At 35.5% G+C, this 16,892-nt stretch overlaps 1 protein-coding gene across 1 annotated transcript in view; it reads right to left on the reverse strand.

Moving 5' to 3' along the window:
* The window catches only part of CIB22 (LYR family of Fe/S cluster biogenesis protein), an 81,691-nt gene extending 65,105 nt beyond the window's left edge, over positions 1-16,586 (reverse strand). Inside the window, exon 1 of the mRNA XM_089799632.1 lies at positions 16,346-16,586. Coding sequence (XP_089655758.1) covers positions 16,346-16,474 — 129 coding nt within the window. The 5' untranslated portion in view covers positions 16,475-16,586. The remainder of the gene's footprint in view (positions 1-16,345) is intronic.
* Positions 16,587-16,892: the final 306 nt, after the last annotated feature.

The following is a 16,892-nucleotide window of genomic DNA, read 5'->3' on the forward strand; positions in this document are numbered from 1 at the left end:
TCAATCCAGCCAAAACCATATTTTTATTGCTTATACATGTTGAGGATGGTAGCAGCAATAGAGATCTTCTGATCATACCTGTACCTGTTGTTTGTTCTTCTTTTGTTCTCTATGGTGATAAGGTTCGTTGTGAAGCTTATTTTATTATCACATGTGTCCTATATGCTGCCGAGACATGTATTGATGTGTTGTCATATAGTCTATGATGTTAATGTGCTTGTTTTCTTTATTCCTGGTATCGCTTATATTATGCGTACCCTCTTTTTGGGCCGTGTCTTTTATTCTACCTGGCACCCTAGAAAGCTGTTCACTATCACTGTCTATGTTGGCAACCTCTTTTATTGTAGTTCATGGTGGATGTTTATGATCAAATCGTCAGTTACAAAGAAGACATTATCCATGGCTATTCTCTTTCAGCTTTCGTGTATTCTTTTGTTCATGGCAGCAAGACCAATTGTCTCCAGCTTTCAAGTATTATTCTTTTATTTTACATAATTATTTTAATAGTTAGCAAATGTGAGAGTGGTGTGTGCAAGAGTGATCAGGTTTCAATTACAAAGCTTCAGCATAACAGTTTTTATGTAATCAGAAGAGCTATATATAATTGTTTTGTAGAAAAAATATTGGTATCTTTTGTATAGCCTATTAGTGTCGTGGCAGAGAATATATTGTGTGCCTTCAAGATTGATTGTGAGCGCATTAAGTTGTTCATTTCTAGTTTGCAAAGCTGTATATGATATTGAGCCGAAAGTTTATTGGAGAGAATAGTCGATTTCGAAAGTTGTATTCTTGTTTTACAATGATAAATCATAGTATCTGTATGCGGAATATTGAGACTTCAAATAGTCAGTAAATCATTATCTAATCGCTTGCATATTTTATCCGATACTTTTATTTAAAAAATCTTGTTAGATGGTTAAGACTGAAGAGTTAAGATTAATCTTTTATGCCATCTGCTCATATATGAAGTATGTATGATTTCTTTTCAACTTAACAATAATACTCTGAGATCTCATCAATAAATCAACCTTTGGAAACAGAGATAATCATGTACATTGGAATGTCTCCAAATGTTGCAAGGTTTAAGACATATTACCCGGCATGAATTAGAACATTTTGACACTGAGGAATTCACCGGCAAGAATGCCAACAATGATAAAGAGGTGGAGTTAAAGAGAAATTGGTTATGATTAATTTAATTATGTAAACATTCAATTTGAAATCTTTTAATCACAGATTGTGAGATGCTGGATGCATGTAATCTTCTTGGAAAATTGACAGAACTGGTTGCTCTAAGAATTCCTAACACCTGGAACTCACCCGGCTGTGTAGCCAAGAAAAAGGGTGACGAGGTGAAAAGAGGAATGTGTAGTAACATGAATCACTCATCAATTATGACAATTCAATGTTTATCATTTTATTATGAATTAATTAATAGCTCATGCATAATCCTACTAATGTAATCTCCTGCTGCCAAGTCGTATGGTGAGTTAAATACCAAGATACCCAATGGATGGCAAGATGACCCTTGTCTGTTCCAGGTAGGGAGGGCCTTTCTCGTTAGAGATCATGTGGGGATAAGATTTGGTCTGAGGTTGGGTGGTTAAGCCACTGACAATGTTTCATCTCTCCACAAGTTACTAGACACGCATCAAACAAAGATAAGTCATACATTCAATTGGTTGTCAGGAACACGTATTAACACTTTTATGATTAATATACAAGAAGGCAAGATTGAATGAGTTATTTCATTATTTCACTTAGATGCAAGAGATAGATTTTATGGATTGTTTTTCATTTATATGAATAACGAATATATGTTCTGATCTTGAGATACTGTCACAGTTAAGTAATCGGAAGGAAAGGAATTCGAAGCCCTAATTGATTGAGAGATGACTGGAACCCTAAAAGATACAATGGCATTGGAAGCCCTAATTGAATCCGTGGTATCAGAAGCCGTAATTGAATCCGTGGTATCGAAAGCCCTATTTGAATCAATGGTATCGGAAGCCCTAATTGAACCCGTGGTATTGGAAGCCCTAAATGAACTGATGGTAAACAATGCCCTAATTGATACAGTGGTATGTGATGCCCTAATTTTAAATATAGTTGTTTTTTAATTGTTATCATCATTTAATTTTGAGATAGTGGATTTTAGATGATAGTCGTCCTGTGATATTGTCATATTGGTATTGTGGACTAACCCGGGTGGTTGCAAAAGTACCCCTAGTTTGATGTCGAACTTAGTTTTTACGAGGTATGTGGTTTTCAGTTTCTATAGTACTTTCATTTGATAGTATTTCAAGTTTATAGTTAAGAAATTGTGTCTATCTAATTTTAATGGTAAATCTTATTCACATGAACATCAATGATATAATTGTCTTCCCACGAAACGAAGTAATAACTATTTTCTTTGAGTATGTTAGATGTTAATTTAGACACGGGAAAATCGGATGTTACATTAAGTGGGTAATGACATTGTTGTTCCCAAAAGACCTGATAGTGGGTGTGGACTCTTTGTTAAAGTTGGCTTGGTTGGGGCAAGGTTTCAATTATAGCAAATGTTTTGAGGATGAGGCAGAAGGGGAGGAAATTGGGAAATTTGGTTTCCTCTGGTGGCCAAATAATGTAAATAAGGAAGTTTACAAGGAAAAAATCATGGCAAAATGGCTCAAGCTGGTGGAGAAAATTCGTTTGTTTCAGGAGAAGGCGGGAAGGAGGGTCAGAGGATTTAATGTCTCTCATCCTCGGCTAAATTTTTGCTTTTTGCATCATGGGTAACTGGTTAAAAGGTTTCCAAGATGGGCGATGAAAATTTTGGTGTGTAGAGCAATCTATTAAGAAAGTAAAGGATGAAGAAGCATAGCGGGTTGACGTGATAGAGGAAATGAAGAAGTTGTGACAGCCATGAACGGCCTCTAATTAGAGAAGAAGGTTTTGGTGATGGGTGCGAGTAAGGAGAAGTAACATGTGAAGGAAGGAACCCAAGTGTTTGGGAATCAATTAAGGATGGCACTGGAAATGCGATGATGCTTATCCGAAATTTACAACAATATAAAAGTTGTTTCAAGGCGAAGCGAGGGTTATGGAAGAAGATGATAGGTTTTCGTGGTTAGTAATGTATGAAATATTATATATTTTTTTATGTTATGTCCTCCTATATAATGAGCTAGATGTTTTATGAATCTCTGTTAGTAAATAAGTGTATAAAGGGGGGTAAAGGTGTTAGGGTAAGGGTTTGATGAGGCCTTGGTGCTATGTGGCCCTTTATATGTAAATCTACTTAGTTATTTAATAAAAAATCAATATTATCGACCAAAATAAATATATATATATATGTCGTGTTAATCCTCCCTAGCTAAGAGGGAGTGTTAATGTTTGATAGCTTTAATCAAATAAACTTATATATAATTATATATGAGATATAATTTATATATGTCTTCATTATATTAGAGATATAAGGTTATTGTTATATTAGAGAAATTAATATTATGTGTGTGTGTGTGGTTAAATTTGTTATTATATTAATTATCTGATTAACGAATAGACATGTCCCATGAACAGGACATGTCTATTCACGGCATATGCTCAATATAAATACAAGAGGTTGCTACACTTGAAAAACACATACCAAACATTATGGCAATGCTTAGTACGTCTACAAGTGATCCTCACGAAACAACACATTAAGTGTTTTCGAATTGTTTCTAACTGTCTCCATCCACAATTTGTCATGCTGCCTCCCCAAACTTTGCAGCCATAATGTACAACTAGTGTGACTAGCCAACCACAAAGAGTTTTTTTTTGGTTTTATAGTCCCGAAGCTTAGCATTTTTGCATCTATTTCGAAGTAGATACGACTCTTTCCATCTGCCCTATATCCTTTTCACTCTACAAGTCTCCCAGCTAATCTATAATGAAAGTCAATTCCCAGATATTTGTATTCTTTCACAATATCTAATGGGCTGCCTTCAAAAACAAAGGTACTATATTTTTATGTCCTCTTCAAGGAAAAAATTAACAATTTTTTGTTTTGGTAATGTTTGCCTGCATCGCCACTACTGAACAAAGTATTCCAAAGCCCCTAAGTGAACTCTTAATCCTTGAGTCATTTGTGATATCAAGATAAGATCGTCATATAAAAGTAGTTCCACCGCATACCCTATCATTTGAACCCCTTCACCATCTATTTTGTCTAACCAAGTTTATTATTTATCAATGTATGAACCAAAGAAAGTGGGAGATAACAAACATCCTTGCTTAACAACAATGTCACTACCAAAAGCTTCAATAATTCCTTCCTGAGTTCTGAATTTGGCTCTAACTCTCTCACATAGCCTATGCATTGTCCCTCTATACACACCTAGATTATCAATTTTTTCCATTTTGTTCCATAGCGTGGCCCTAGGTGTAGTGTCGAAGGGTTTCTTTAAGTCCACAAAACAGCAATAAGCTTCTCCCCCAATTGTCCCATATTTTATTTATCAAATCTCATAGAGTGATGCAAAGAAACAATATGGTAAACGCAAAAGTGATGTTGAAAGATACTTGTTGCAAAAGACCCTAAGCATCATGAGAAGTAAAAGGCCGATGCAATGGCTGATGTGAGCCTAGTGAGATGCTAGGGGAATGGACAGTAAGGTGGTTACAAAAGTGTGGGTGAAATTGCAAAAGGGGTACGCATTTTTTTATAATACATAGAGAATCTAAAGTCTAGATTTAAGAGGTCTTGTGTCAAGAGATCAAAGAAAAATACACCTAACTATATATGTTTTTTTTTGTTCAAATTGTTGATAGGAATGAGAAGACAGCTAGACTATTTGTAAAGTCTTCTATTATACTAGTTGAAACATCAAAGGTACCATTTCAACAGAGGCATTGAAGGAAAGATGCTTGAGTATTACTATATTCAATATCGTAAATCCAAAATATAAGACTACCATAAATGTGAGGGATGTTAGCCATCCTAATTCAGTCCAACACTAATGTGTCTGAGGTAATAGAATAATGAGGATTTATAAGGCCATTTATCCAAAGCAGACTTGCATCCTCCCTATGCTGGAGGTTACGTACCATAAGAGGAATTTCATTCTGCCAATTTTGGAGCTCATATGCCTGAAGAGGACTTGCTTCTACAATTTAAAATCTTATACCGTTAGTGAATTGGTTTCAATCATTGTAGATTATGGTTTGTTGACTTTAAGAAAGCTTTCACAATTAAGCAATGCTTGTGGCAGTTTTTCCTAAATGGCATAGAGATGGTACTATGCTTCACATTTTGTTTTTGTTAGAGCAAATGGACTTTGAATTGTCTGATTGTAATCACAATCTTGTGATTTTGACTTGTTGGGATAATTGCTTTTTAGTAATCTGATTCATAGTTTTGGCATGTGTGTTAGTGTTGGTAGTTGCAGGGAGATATTTTCCTCTTACCTGTGATGGCTACATCAATGAATTGAATATGCAAGTGTGAGTCACTTTCAAATGGGTGTATCTTTTGCAGGCAGTGTACCATGGCATTCATTGCTAGTGTCAGGAGGAATATTTTATTTCTGCATTAATGGCAGTTTACTGGTCTTCTATTTTTTTTGTGCTGTACGTCATAAGCTAGTCATCTCTTAAATAGCTGAAGGTGAAACGACTCATATGATAACCGTCGCTGCTCCTTTTCATTGCTAGCATCACAGTGTGGGAGTCCTTCGTTTAACTGCTTCTTGAGTATATCTACTCTCTTCATCAGAATTTATTACACCAGCAATCATAAAGGTCCATCGTGCATCAAGCTTCGTACAGTTATTGGTCTTCGCTGGCGATGTTCATCTACCTATACTGTTTTATGCTAATAGATTAATAAAAGATAGGGACCGCATGTCTGGTGAAATGATACGACTGACTTGTAACTGCTGACAGGTTTTTAGTGAGCCCAAGAGCAGTAACTGTTCGTTTTTCTGCAATGCTAGTTCTTCTATTGATATTGAGCTTGCATAGATTTTCAGAGTTCAGTTGTGACTGTGGGGCAGAGAGAATTATCAAAGATTATTGGAGTATTGTGTCCTGTATTCAATTGCTTAAAGGAATACAAAGCAGCATTGTAACTATCATCAGATGTTTTTTATATGGTGTCAAGCAGTGATTCTTCATCATGGTTGATAGGTGGTGTGTTAATCATCAGAAATAATCATTCTTTTTGTTCAGTTGGTTGGATATTGAGAGATAGAAGAGTACAGTGATATTTTGTAGAAAACAGTGTCAAATTATCGTGAATCAGACAGTTGTTATCATGCCTGCTTCAAGCATCACATCTAATTTTCAGATTAATGCAAGATGAATGTGAGATAATTCCTGGTGTCATAATTACCTACATGTAATTATCTGTCAGATTCATATCATGTAGTTCATATTGTTGAAAAGCGGGCTATGTTTGAACAGAAAAAGTCTTTATTGTTGATTGTTAGAAGTTAGCAATCCTGATTAGTTTTCTCCTCATTAAGCTTGACAAAATTATATCTGGTTTGACTTTTTCAATAAAGGATCGAAATTTATGTGGCTGGGTTTTTCACCCTCAAGTGGAGGGTTTTACTAGGATAAAATTTGTGTCAGCTGTTCTTGTGTACTTTTTAGTTTCGGCATTTCCAATTTCTAGTATTCTAGTTCAAAAGTTAAACATGGTATGAGAGCGGGTCTTAGGAAACAATCCAGAACCAAAATTTTAAGCTTTAAGTTATTCTTTGCTCTATTTTTAGTGTGCTTGTTTTCAGCTTCAAACAATGGCGAATGGTCTCAAAGTTGAAGACAGGTTCAATGGTGCATAAAACTTTACGTCATGAAAATTCAGGGTCATCATTGCTCTTGAAGAGAATGATCTTTTAAAATATGTGGAAGAGGATGTGTTAGGATTAAACCATGGACAGAAATAACAATTACATGCAAATATAACCAATAACAGAAAATAATAGACCACACAGAAAAGAACACAAGACACCAAGATTTAACGTGGTTCACCCAATCCCTGGGCTACGTCCACCAAACAGCAAGTCCAATATTTTTATGATCTAGTGATTACAACCTGATTACAATCCGTAATCCCTTACAGCTCAATACCACCGCAAGAACCAATTTCGCATCACACCTTATGAAACAATCCCTAACCAATTTCGCATCACACCTTATGAAACAATCCCTAACCCTAAGCCCTTTTATACAAGTATTTTAACCGCTTTAGGGTTATAATTAATAATTACATGTCGGCCCAAAATCTCGATAAAATTGGGCCCAAAAAATTTATGAAGTATGTACAGTACTTTCTTGATCAATCACCACAATCTAACAATCTCCCACTTGGAGACTGATCTTGTAGCAATACCGCTACCACATGGGACTCCCACTGGATCAAACCACCCTAGACTCTACTGTTCTTTTATTCATATTCAGTCTAGAAAACCAACTGAAGCTGAAGAGGAGTTCAACTTCTCCCTTGTTACTACCTTTGTCAACGTATCTGCTGGATTGTCACTGGTATGTATCTTCTCTAGCTTTAACTGTCCATCCTCCAAAACTGACCGAATGAAATGGTACTACAACTGTATGTGTTTGGTCTTTGAATGCAGAGCTGAATTCTTTGCAAGATGAATGGCACCTATTGTAACCATGCTCATGCATAAAACTGTCAAATTTCAGATACCATTGCCGAGGTGCTTGTTTCAAGCCATATAAATTTTTCTTCAATTTGCATACTAAGTTCTCCTTACCTTTGACCACAAATCCTTGTGGCTGAGCCATATGTATCTCTTCATCCAAATCACCATGAAGGAAGGTTGTTTTAACATCCAGCTACTCTAAATGCAAATCTTCAGCAGCCACAAGACTTAAAACAGTACGGATAGAAGTCATCTTAACAATAGGAGAAAATATCTCATCAAAATCAATTCCCTTTTTCTATGCAAATCCTTTTACAACTAACCTGACTTTAAATCTTTTCTTACCCTCATCTACCATTGCTCCCACTCAACCATGAAACTTTCCTGCAGAGTATAACTGAAAAACAACTAGGCTTTGATACCACTTGTTAGGATTAAACCATGGATAGAAATAACAATTACATGCAAATATAACCAATAACAGAAAATAATAGATCACACAAAAAAGAACACAATGCACCAAGATTTAACGTGGTTCACCCAATCCCTGGGCTACGTCCACCAAACAACAAGTCCAATATTTTTATGATCCAGTGATTACAACCTGATTACAATCCATAATCCCTTACAGCTCAATACCACCACAAGAACCAATTTCGCATCCCACCTTATGAAACAATCCCTAATCCTAAGCCCTTTCATACAAGTATTTTAACTGCTTTAGGGTTATAATTAATAATTACATGTCGGCCCAAAATCTCGATAAAATAGGGCCCAAAGAATTTATGAAGTATGTACAGTACTTTCTTGATCAGTCACCACAATCTAACAAGATGTACCTGAGCCAACTGATAAAGCTGAAAAAGATGAATGAAAGAAGGATATTGCTATCCCAAGAAACATTCTGATTGACTCTGTTAAGCGTCATCTAGTACCTGTGTTATCCAAATTGAATTATTCTAAGGAAAAGTTTGAGAGTCTTCAAAGTTTGTATTAATTCAACAACACTAGCAGAGCTCTACTCTTGAGACATCAACTCCTACATATTGAGATGGATAAAAGAGAACCTGGTGAATCTTTCTTTATGAAGATTACATAATTAAAGGATCAGCTAAATGCTATTGAGAAATCAATTGAGGACAAAGACCTGGTTATGTTGGTTGTGAATGCTCTTCCTTACTCTTGGGAATCTTTCATTCAAGGGAATAGTGGAAGAGATGAACTTCCCAAGTTTGATCGTTTGAGAGTTGATTGCATTCAAGAGGAATGCAGATTGGAGGCGAGAGGAAATGGGCGGAAAGCTCACCATGAAGAAGATCATGTTCTTGCTGCCCATAAATCTAAAAAGAAAGGAAGTGAATGAAGAAAAGGAAATTTTAAGAGATATAGAGGTAAGAATTCTTATTCAGCTCCTGAACCAAAGAAGAGGAAGGATCTCTGCAGAATTCAATGTTTCAGATGTGACAAGTATGGTCACTCTGCCAAAGATTGTTTATCAAGACTAAAACATCAGGTTGTTGCTGCAAACATTGATGTTGCTTCACCTCACAAAGAATATGGTGACAATCTAGAAGGATTCTTATTTATTTTTTTAAAAATTTGTTCATACTTCTGGCTAATCGGCTTCACATTTTTGAGCAAAGGAAACTCTGAAATTTAAGGTGTAAATTTCCGTTGTTGAATCTATATGAAGTTTTCATTTTCAGAAAGGCTTATCTATATAGATTTTGTAAAGTCCATATTCCTTATTCGGATTTTGTGCCGCTAACTTAAATTCTATAGAAAAGACATGATTTTATAACTGTAGTTGAGTTGCACGCTGAAGTTTTTTTGTCAGCAAGATTCAAAGATTCATTTACACTAATTCATATGGAATTGATAGAGAACATAGATGATCTCAGTCTAATTCAGATATTCTGAAGTGATCAGCAAGGTAGTCGTCTGTTCTTATTGGATGCTCATGACTTCAGCATAAGGGAAAGCCTCGTTACATTTTGTGGGATACATACATACATAAATATATATATAGATACATACATACATATACATACATATATATATATATATATATATCTTTGCAACTGAAGAAGATTGAAAGAAATGTTGGATGATTGCTGGTTTAATTAGTGATGAGCTCATTACAAAGATTTGTGTGATTACTTGGTCTGATATCCTAGCCATATCAGCCCAGCTTACTCAGGAACATTCTTGGTGGTAGATTTGGGTGACAAAGATTAGTCACTTGTAAGAAAGTCAAAATGTACAAACTTGCAGCCATAGGACTGAGTTAATGACACATAACTTCATAGAAGAGGAAAAACCTATACAGTTTGTCATTCTAATCTGTTTCTTTGAAGAGGAAGAAATGATATTTAGATGGAGACTTCAGCTGCAGAGAACAAATTTGAATAGTCAATTTGATTTGACATTGGTAGCTCCAGAATAGGATGATCTACAATAAGGTTGAAAAAGACAGTACTGGACTCGAGTATGTCAAAAGTTTTGAAGGTGTGTTGAAAACCATTCCTCTAAGGCAAGAATTGCAGGTAACCTTGTACAAGGGGGCCAAGGAGTTGATGCAAGTGCTTGAATATTCAGAGAAAGCCTGTGTGGCAAAGGGAGAGTGTCATGTCCTTTGTAGAGGATCAGTAAGCTCGTGTAGCAATGTGACTGCAAAAGCTCCTCATTTGGTCAAATATTGGAATCAGCTCTAATTTATTGTGATAATCAAAGCAGGCAGCATTCAATTGTTCATTTTTCTTCTCTGCAAGAGAAGTTTGAGGTGCAAGCCCATGTAATGTATTCTTCTCTATGAGAAGATTTAGCTACAAGACCTTGTTTATAGATTCTTCTCTGCGAGAGAAGTTTGAGGTGCAAGCCCTTGTTAATAATGCATTCTTCTCTACGAGTGAGGTTTAAGGTGCAAACCCTTGTTAATGCTTTCTTCTCTGCGAGAGAAGTTTGACATGCAAGCCCTTGTTAATGCATTCTTCTCTGCATGACAAGTTTGAAGTGAATTCCCTTGTTCCACCTTCTGGGAGTAGCCATGGTGGATTTCATGTGAGAAACTCCATGACTTAGTACTTGTGTTTATTTCACATATGGGAGTAGCCATGATGAATATCATGATGAGTGAATTCATGATGCTATCACATTGAGAGAATCATGATAAATTTTGTTTTCTTCACATTGGATGTAACCATTGTTACTGTCATGTTGAGAGATTTCATGACATGAGAATCAGAGAGAGTGTTAGTGTTTGGAGCTGAAGGGAGATATTTTCCTCTTACTTGCAATGGCTACATCAATGAATTGAATATGCTAGTGTGAGCAACTTTAAAATGGGCACTTCTTTTGCACACTATGCACTGTGCCCTTCATTGCTAGTGTCGGAAGGAATCTTCTGTTTCTGCATCGATGGCAATTTACTGGTCTTCTTTTTTTTGGATGTCGTATGTGATATGTCAGTCATCTCCTAGATGGCTGAAGGTGAAACGACTCATATGATAACCGTCACCACTCCTTTCATTGCTAGCGTCACCATGTGGGAGTCCTTTGTTTTTCTGGAATCAGTCTCGTTGAGTATATCTGCTCTCTTCATCAGAATTTATTATGCCAGCAAGCATCAAGTTTTGTAGAGTTATTGATAACTGCTGAGAGGTGTTTAGTGAGCCCTAGAGCGGTGATTCTTGGTTTTTGTGTAATGCTAGTTCTCCTATTGCTAGTTCGATTGTGACTTTGGGGCAGAGAGAATTATTGAGGGCTGTTGGAGTATCATGTCCCGAAGTCAATTGCTTGAAGAAATACAAAACAGCATTGTAACTATCATTAAATGGTTTTATGTGGCATCAAGCGGTGATTCTTCATCATGGTTGATGGGTAGTCTATTGATCATCATCAGAAAAAATCATTCTTTCTGTACGGTGTGTTGGATAGTGAGAGATAAAAGGGTAGAGTGATATTTGGAAGAAAGCAGTGTAAAATTATTGTGAATCAGAGAGTTGTTATCGTGCTCAAGCATCACAAGATCTGATTTTTCTCTGTGTCTGCTTCAGAGTCTATTATCATTGCTTTTAAGTTTTTTATTGTTGTTTGTAGAGGAGTGTATGATCAATGTGAGATCATTCTTGGTGCAGTAATTACTTATATGTAATTATCTGCAAGATTCATATTGTTGATGAGCAGGCTATGTTTGAACTGCAAAAGTGTTTTATTGGTGATCGTTAAAAGTTAACAATCCTGATTCCTTTTCTCCTGACTAAGCTTTGAGAACATTGTATCTGGTTTGAATTTTTCAATGAAGGATCAAACTTTGTGTGGCTGGGTTTTTCACCCTCAAGTGGAGAAGTTCCCAGGATAAAATTTGTGTCAGCTGTTCTTGTGTTTGTTTCAGCATTTTGCATTTGTAGTATTCTAGTACAAAAATTCAACAATATGGACATGGATGTTGCAATCTTTTAAGCATATTCGTAGTGTTGGACTCTTGATGTGACCAGATTATTCTTTGAGTTCATGGGTTGCTTCGATATTTAGTGATATTTTGTCATTGGCCTTTATTTCATTTTAAAGAACATTGATTTATATTTTCTATGTATGACTGGTACCATGTCCCCATTGACATAAGGATTTGATGACAATAATACTGATATAAGAATATTTTAAAATAATAATTACAACATAATTTAAAATTTAATTAAGGGTCAAGAAGGCATGAAATGAAGAGTTGCGACTCTCGAAAACATGAGATATAAAAGGGAGGAGAGTTTATCCACTAGGGGATATGGAAGAAGGAAGAAAGGATGGGGCATGGGAATCAAGGAATAGCGGAAGACAAAAGGAAGGAGAAGAAAATAATGAAGTGGACTCTTTCAAAAGGTAGAAATGATGAAGGGCATTCTTTCAAAGGGTGGTAATTATGAAAGGTTTTCTCTCTCAAAGGTCGGGAATGATTATTAACGTAATATAGAAATATTTAGTAAAATAGTCGTGTAGCTTTCTTTTAAGTTGGTTTTTGGTAACTTTCTACTCTTTAAGTATTTTAGTTAGTTTAGTAACTTCCTATTTTGTTTTTAATCTCCGTCATATCTGTTATGGAAAGATCTTATATTTGCTTTTTTAAGGAGTATTCCTCTCCTTTGTTTAATATTGATCATTTGATTATCATTTCAATGATGAAAAGTTGTGCTCTTTTGAAGGGTAGTAACTGTGGAAGGTTGTGACCCTTGCAAAGGACAGAAACAATGAAGAGGTTTGGGTCTCCCTCACACATTAAGATGTAAAGGAGCTAAGGTTTCATTTGAGGACATATAAGGGAGATCCATTAGGGAAATAATTTATCTTTCTCAAAAGGTGGCAGTAGAAGGTGGTGGCTCAATCCTTGTGAAAGGTGGTGACTTTTTCACCAATAAAGTATAAAGGAGAAATCATTCCAAGCGTTCAAGGATAACTTATCAATCATCACTAATGAATCCCAAAAGTAATCATCAATTACCAAATCAAGCAAACAATCAATCAGCAAATCATTCTATCTAATCAGCATTCATTCAATTGTGACTCACCAATATACCAAACCAGCATTAACCGTCAATCATCTAATCAACAATCACATAATCATCACTCACCAATACCTCAATATATACAGTCAAAGGAATCCATTAAATCAATCATTCAACAATAATCCAAGAAGGATCAAAATCCAGTAACCAATGCAAATAAACAGAAACAGCATTGAGCTCAGAACAGAACTATGTTAGCAGCAATACTAACTAAGAGATTAAGATGATAGGTAGGAATATAGATCTATGTATAAGCGATCATGCAATAGATATTCTTGCAGAAATTATTGAGTAATCTTAATGCTCTTATAAATATAAACATATAATGGAAGAATTGTATGATAGTCCCTTCTAAATTTGAGAAACACATTGCAAATAGGAAGGATGGCCAGCCTTTTGAGTTCACAAGAGCCAAGTACACCACCCCAAGATGAATGTTAAGCTAGTGGGTCAAGGGGCTTAGTGTGCCCTTGGGCTTGAGATCCCATCCACTATGACACCCCAAGATAAATGTTATGGTCACGAGCATAGGGTCTCAGTATTCCCTTGGGCTTGAGGTACCATCAAGTACACCACCCCAGATGGAATGGATCATCAGTCTTCCATGCTCATGGACCAAGAGATGGAAATGAAGACCAGCCTCCCATGCTCTTGGGCTTCAACAAGGATGACAGCCAGCCTTCAAGGTTTGAGAGATGGAAGGGCTGCCCACCTTCTCTGTTCTCAAAATTCAAGAGCAACCAATCTTGAAACTAGGATTTCTTAAAGATTCAACAATTTCCTAATGGGACTACTATAGGAATCTACTCACTATGAATGATGTTTATGGAAACCATGGTGTTTACAAATGATTTGTATACTATATGTTACTATGGCTTATAATTTAATGTCAATGTCCACTGATTAATGTTGTGTGTCAAACATACAGGAGGTTTTCTCTTATGGAAGGCATTTCAATCAATGAATTTGTATTCTTAAGAAATAGGTATTTCTTATTCTAATAGAAATTGTGGTTTTAGGGAAAAATATAGTAATATCCCCAAAAGGCACACTACAATTGGTAATAGAGCTTTGACCGTGCTAGTCTAAAAATAAAAATTATAAAATAAGTAAATGCGTTGCCATAGCATGCCCAAGATAGAAAAGTGATATTTTCCAAACTCAAACTTCTTACCAATCAAAAGGGAGTATGTTTCCTTTTAACATTTTAAGTACTTGCCTAAAATGATTCTTTTGTGATTGGACCAATTTCTTTATCCTTTGTTAGTTAGATTCTCCAAGGCAATATGCAAGATACAAAAGCCTATGAGCATAGTTCTCAAACAATCATAAAGTTCTATTTTAAGGCACAAAAGATGCTTATCTTCACATTGTAATAGTTTCAGCTATTTCAAGCGGGAAGCTAGAATATGAAAAACTTATCTCACCGGGTCTCATTGCATTACCCATTCATGTGCTACAACTTTGTTAGGTAGGAACATTACACTTCAAAAAATTACGATCAACCCAAGAAATCACAACCCACCACATTTGTTGTGCCATTTCCCAAGTTTTTAAAATTACTAATAATTCCAATCAATCACAAACTACCATATTAATATGAAAAACCTATCTCAGCAAGTCTCATTGCATTACCCATCCATGTGCTACAACTTTGTTGGGTGGGAAAATTACACTTGGAAAAATTGCAATCAACACAAGTAATCACAACCCACCACATTTGTTGTGCCATTTCCCAGGTTTTTAAAATGAAAATTATTTCTGAATTATTGCAAACTAGCATATTTGCCTTGCCATGCCACTTCCCAAGATTTTCAATTATACATACCCAATATTGTACTTACCCACGATCATATTGCTCTACTGAAAGCACAAAAGATGCTTACCTTCAAATGTATGCAAATGGATGGACAATTCTCCACTTCGTAATAGTTTGAATTGTGGGAAGCTATCATTAGGGGTAGTCAAAGATGCTGAAGCATCCCTCTTTTAGCCTATGATGCACCTTTTTCTTTGCCTCTAACTTGAGTTTTGATGGGTGCTGTTATAACATGTAAAACCCATCCCTTGTCAAGTCCCGCTGCATTACCTTTACTTGTAGTAAACATCTGTTGGATCCTAGGAACCCTGTACATACCATTGTAGCATTACTCAAAAAAACCCTAAAAATCCCAAGTAATTACGACCCAACACATTTTCCATGTCATTCCTGGAGTTTTTCAGAAAGAAAAATAATCCCAAGCAATCATGACATTTGGACAAAACATAGAAAGCAAAGGTAGACTTAACCTTTTCTGTTTGTCTTAAACATTAGAATATTTCAAATTTTATTTAAATTTTCAGTTTGAATAGACTTTTTAGAGGTCAATTATAAACCACAATAAGATTTTACTCTTAACTTATATCCTAATGAAGATTGAGGTAAAAATCTTTGGTGCAAATCCTGGTTCTGAATAATTTGGCTGAAATATACCCATCATGATTAAGTTATTGTATCTATTGTATCTAATATAGAGGTTACCCTGAGTAAATAATTCACCATATGATCTAAGCTAAAGGTTACCTTGCAACAAGCATTTTTTATACAATCTGTCTGGCACACACATCCAAAAAAAAAAAATGTATTCAAAAATTGAAACTCTGATCATTATAGATCGTTGATCACAACAATGCAGCTAGAAATCGTGCAGATCGTCGTTCGAGATAACTTCAACTAATAAAATTCGTCTTTGTTGTGGTACCTCGGCTAAAGGGTACCCTGCTAAAAAAAATTAATATGTCACCGAAGCTATAAGCTTTGTCGCGAAGAAATGATAAAACAGTTTTTTTTTTCTTTTTTCTTTTTTCTTTGTTGTTGTTGTTGTTGTTTCTTTCTAAAGAACGAGATTAAATCAATTCTAATTAATTTAAACTTGTCAAACTGGGGTTCTTTTAAAACAATTGCCCTCCGTCCTAAGCGAGTATCAGAATACACATTTCCATCTTTCAGATCGCACAGCACACCTCAAGCATCCCGAATTTTATAAAATCGCTCAATCATTTCAAGAAGACTAACAACAATAATGCAAAATTGAAGTTTCGCAATTGGTTATTATTAATATTTTTTCAAACATGTGTAAAATACCAAAGAAATAGGGCATCGCTATTTCTTACGTCTTCGTAAAATAGTGGCCTGCGAATAACCCAGCTGAGTGAATTTTTCAGACATTGCCGGTACAAAATACGCACGCGCTCTTGCTGCGCGGCTCGCCGGGCTGCGTATCCTACCTCTGTGAGACTCATTTTTCGCCCGCCAGAGAAAATTTTTGGAAATGCGACAATGGAAGGAAAAACCAGTTCTACAAAAATTAATTTTATGGGCGATTAATGTATAATGCTGAAAATCATATAATTTGTATTGGGTTTTTTTCGTTGTGCATTGTATTTGTGCTTTTATTCGTAAGGAGGTAGTCAAAGGTTTTACACAATCATATTGTAAATAGTTTCAAAAGGCCTTGTCATGGGGGTCTAAAAGTGAAAAAGGCAGGTTAAAATATTTTTAAAAGTTATATATCTTCAAGAGAAGATTTAATTTTAAAAGGTCAAATTTATTTGGAAGTTTTTAAGTCGAGAGGCTTTCTATAGTGGAGCCAATCTTCAATGTAAACATTTTATATTTTGAAAAAAAATTGACGTTCATTACATGACAAAAAAATAAAAT

The sequence above is a fragment of the Cupressus sempervirens genome, chromosome 9 (genome assembly GCF_028749045.1).
Source record: "Cupressus sempervirens isolate cs-2001-9-10 chromosome 9, ASM2874904v1, whole genome shotgun sequence".
In the NCBI taxonomy this organism is placed as follows: domain Eukaryota; kingdom Viridiplantae; phylum Streptophyta; class Pinopsida; order Cupressales; family Cupressaceae; genus Cupressus; species Cupressus sempervirens.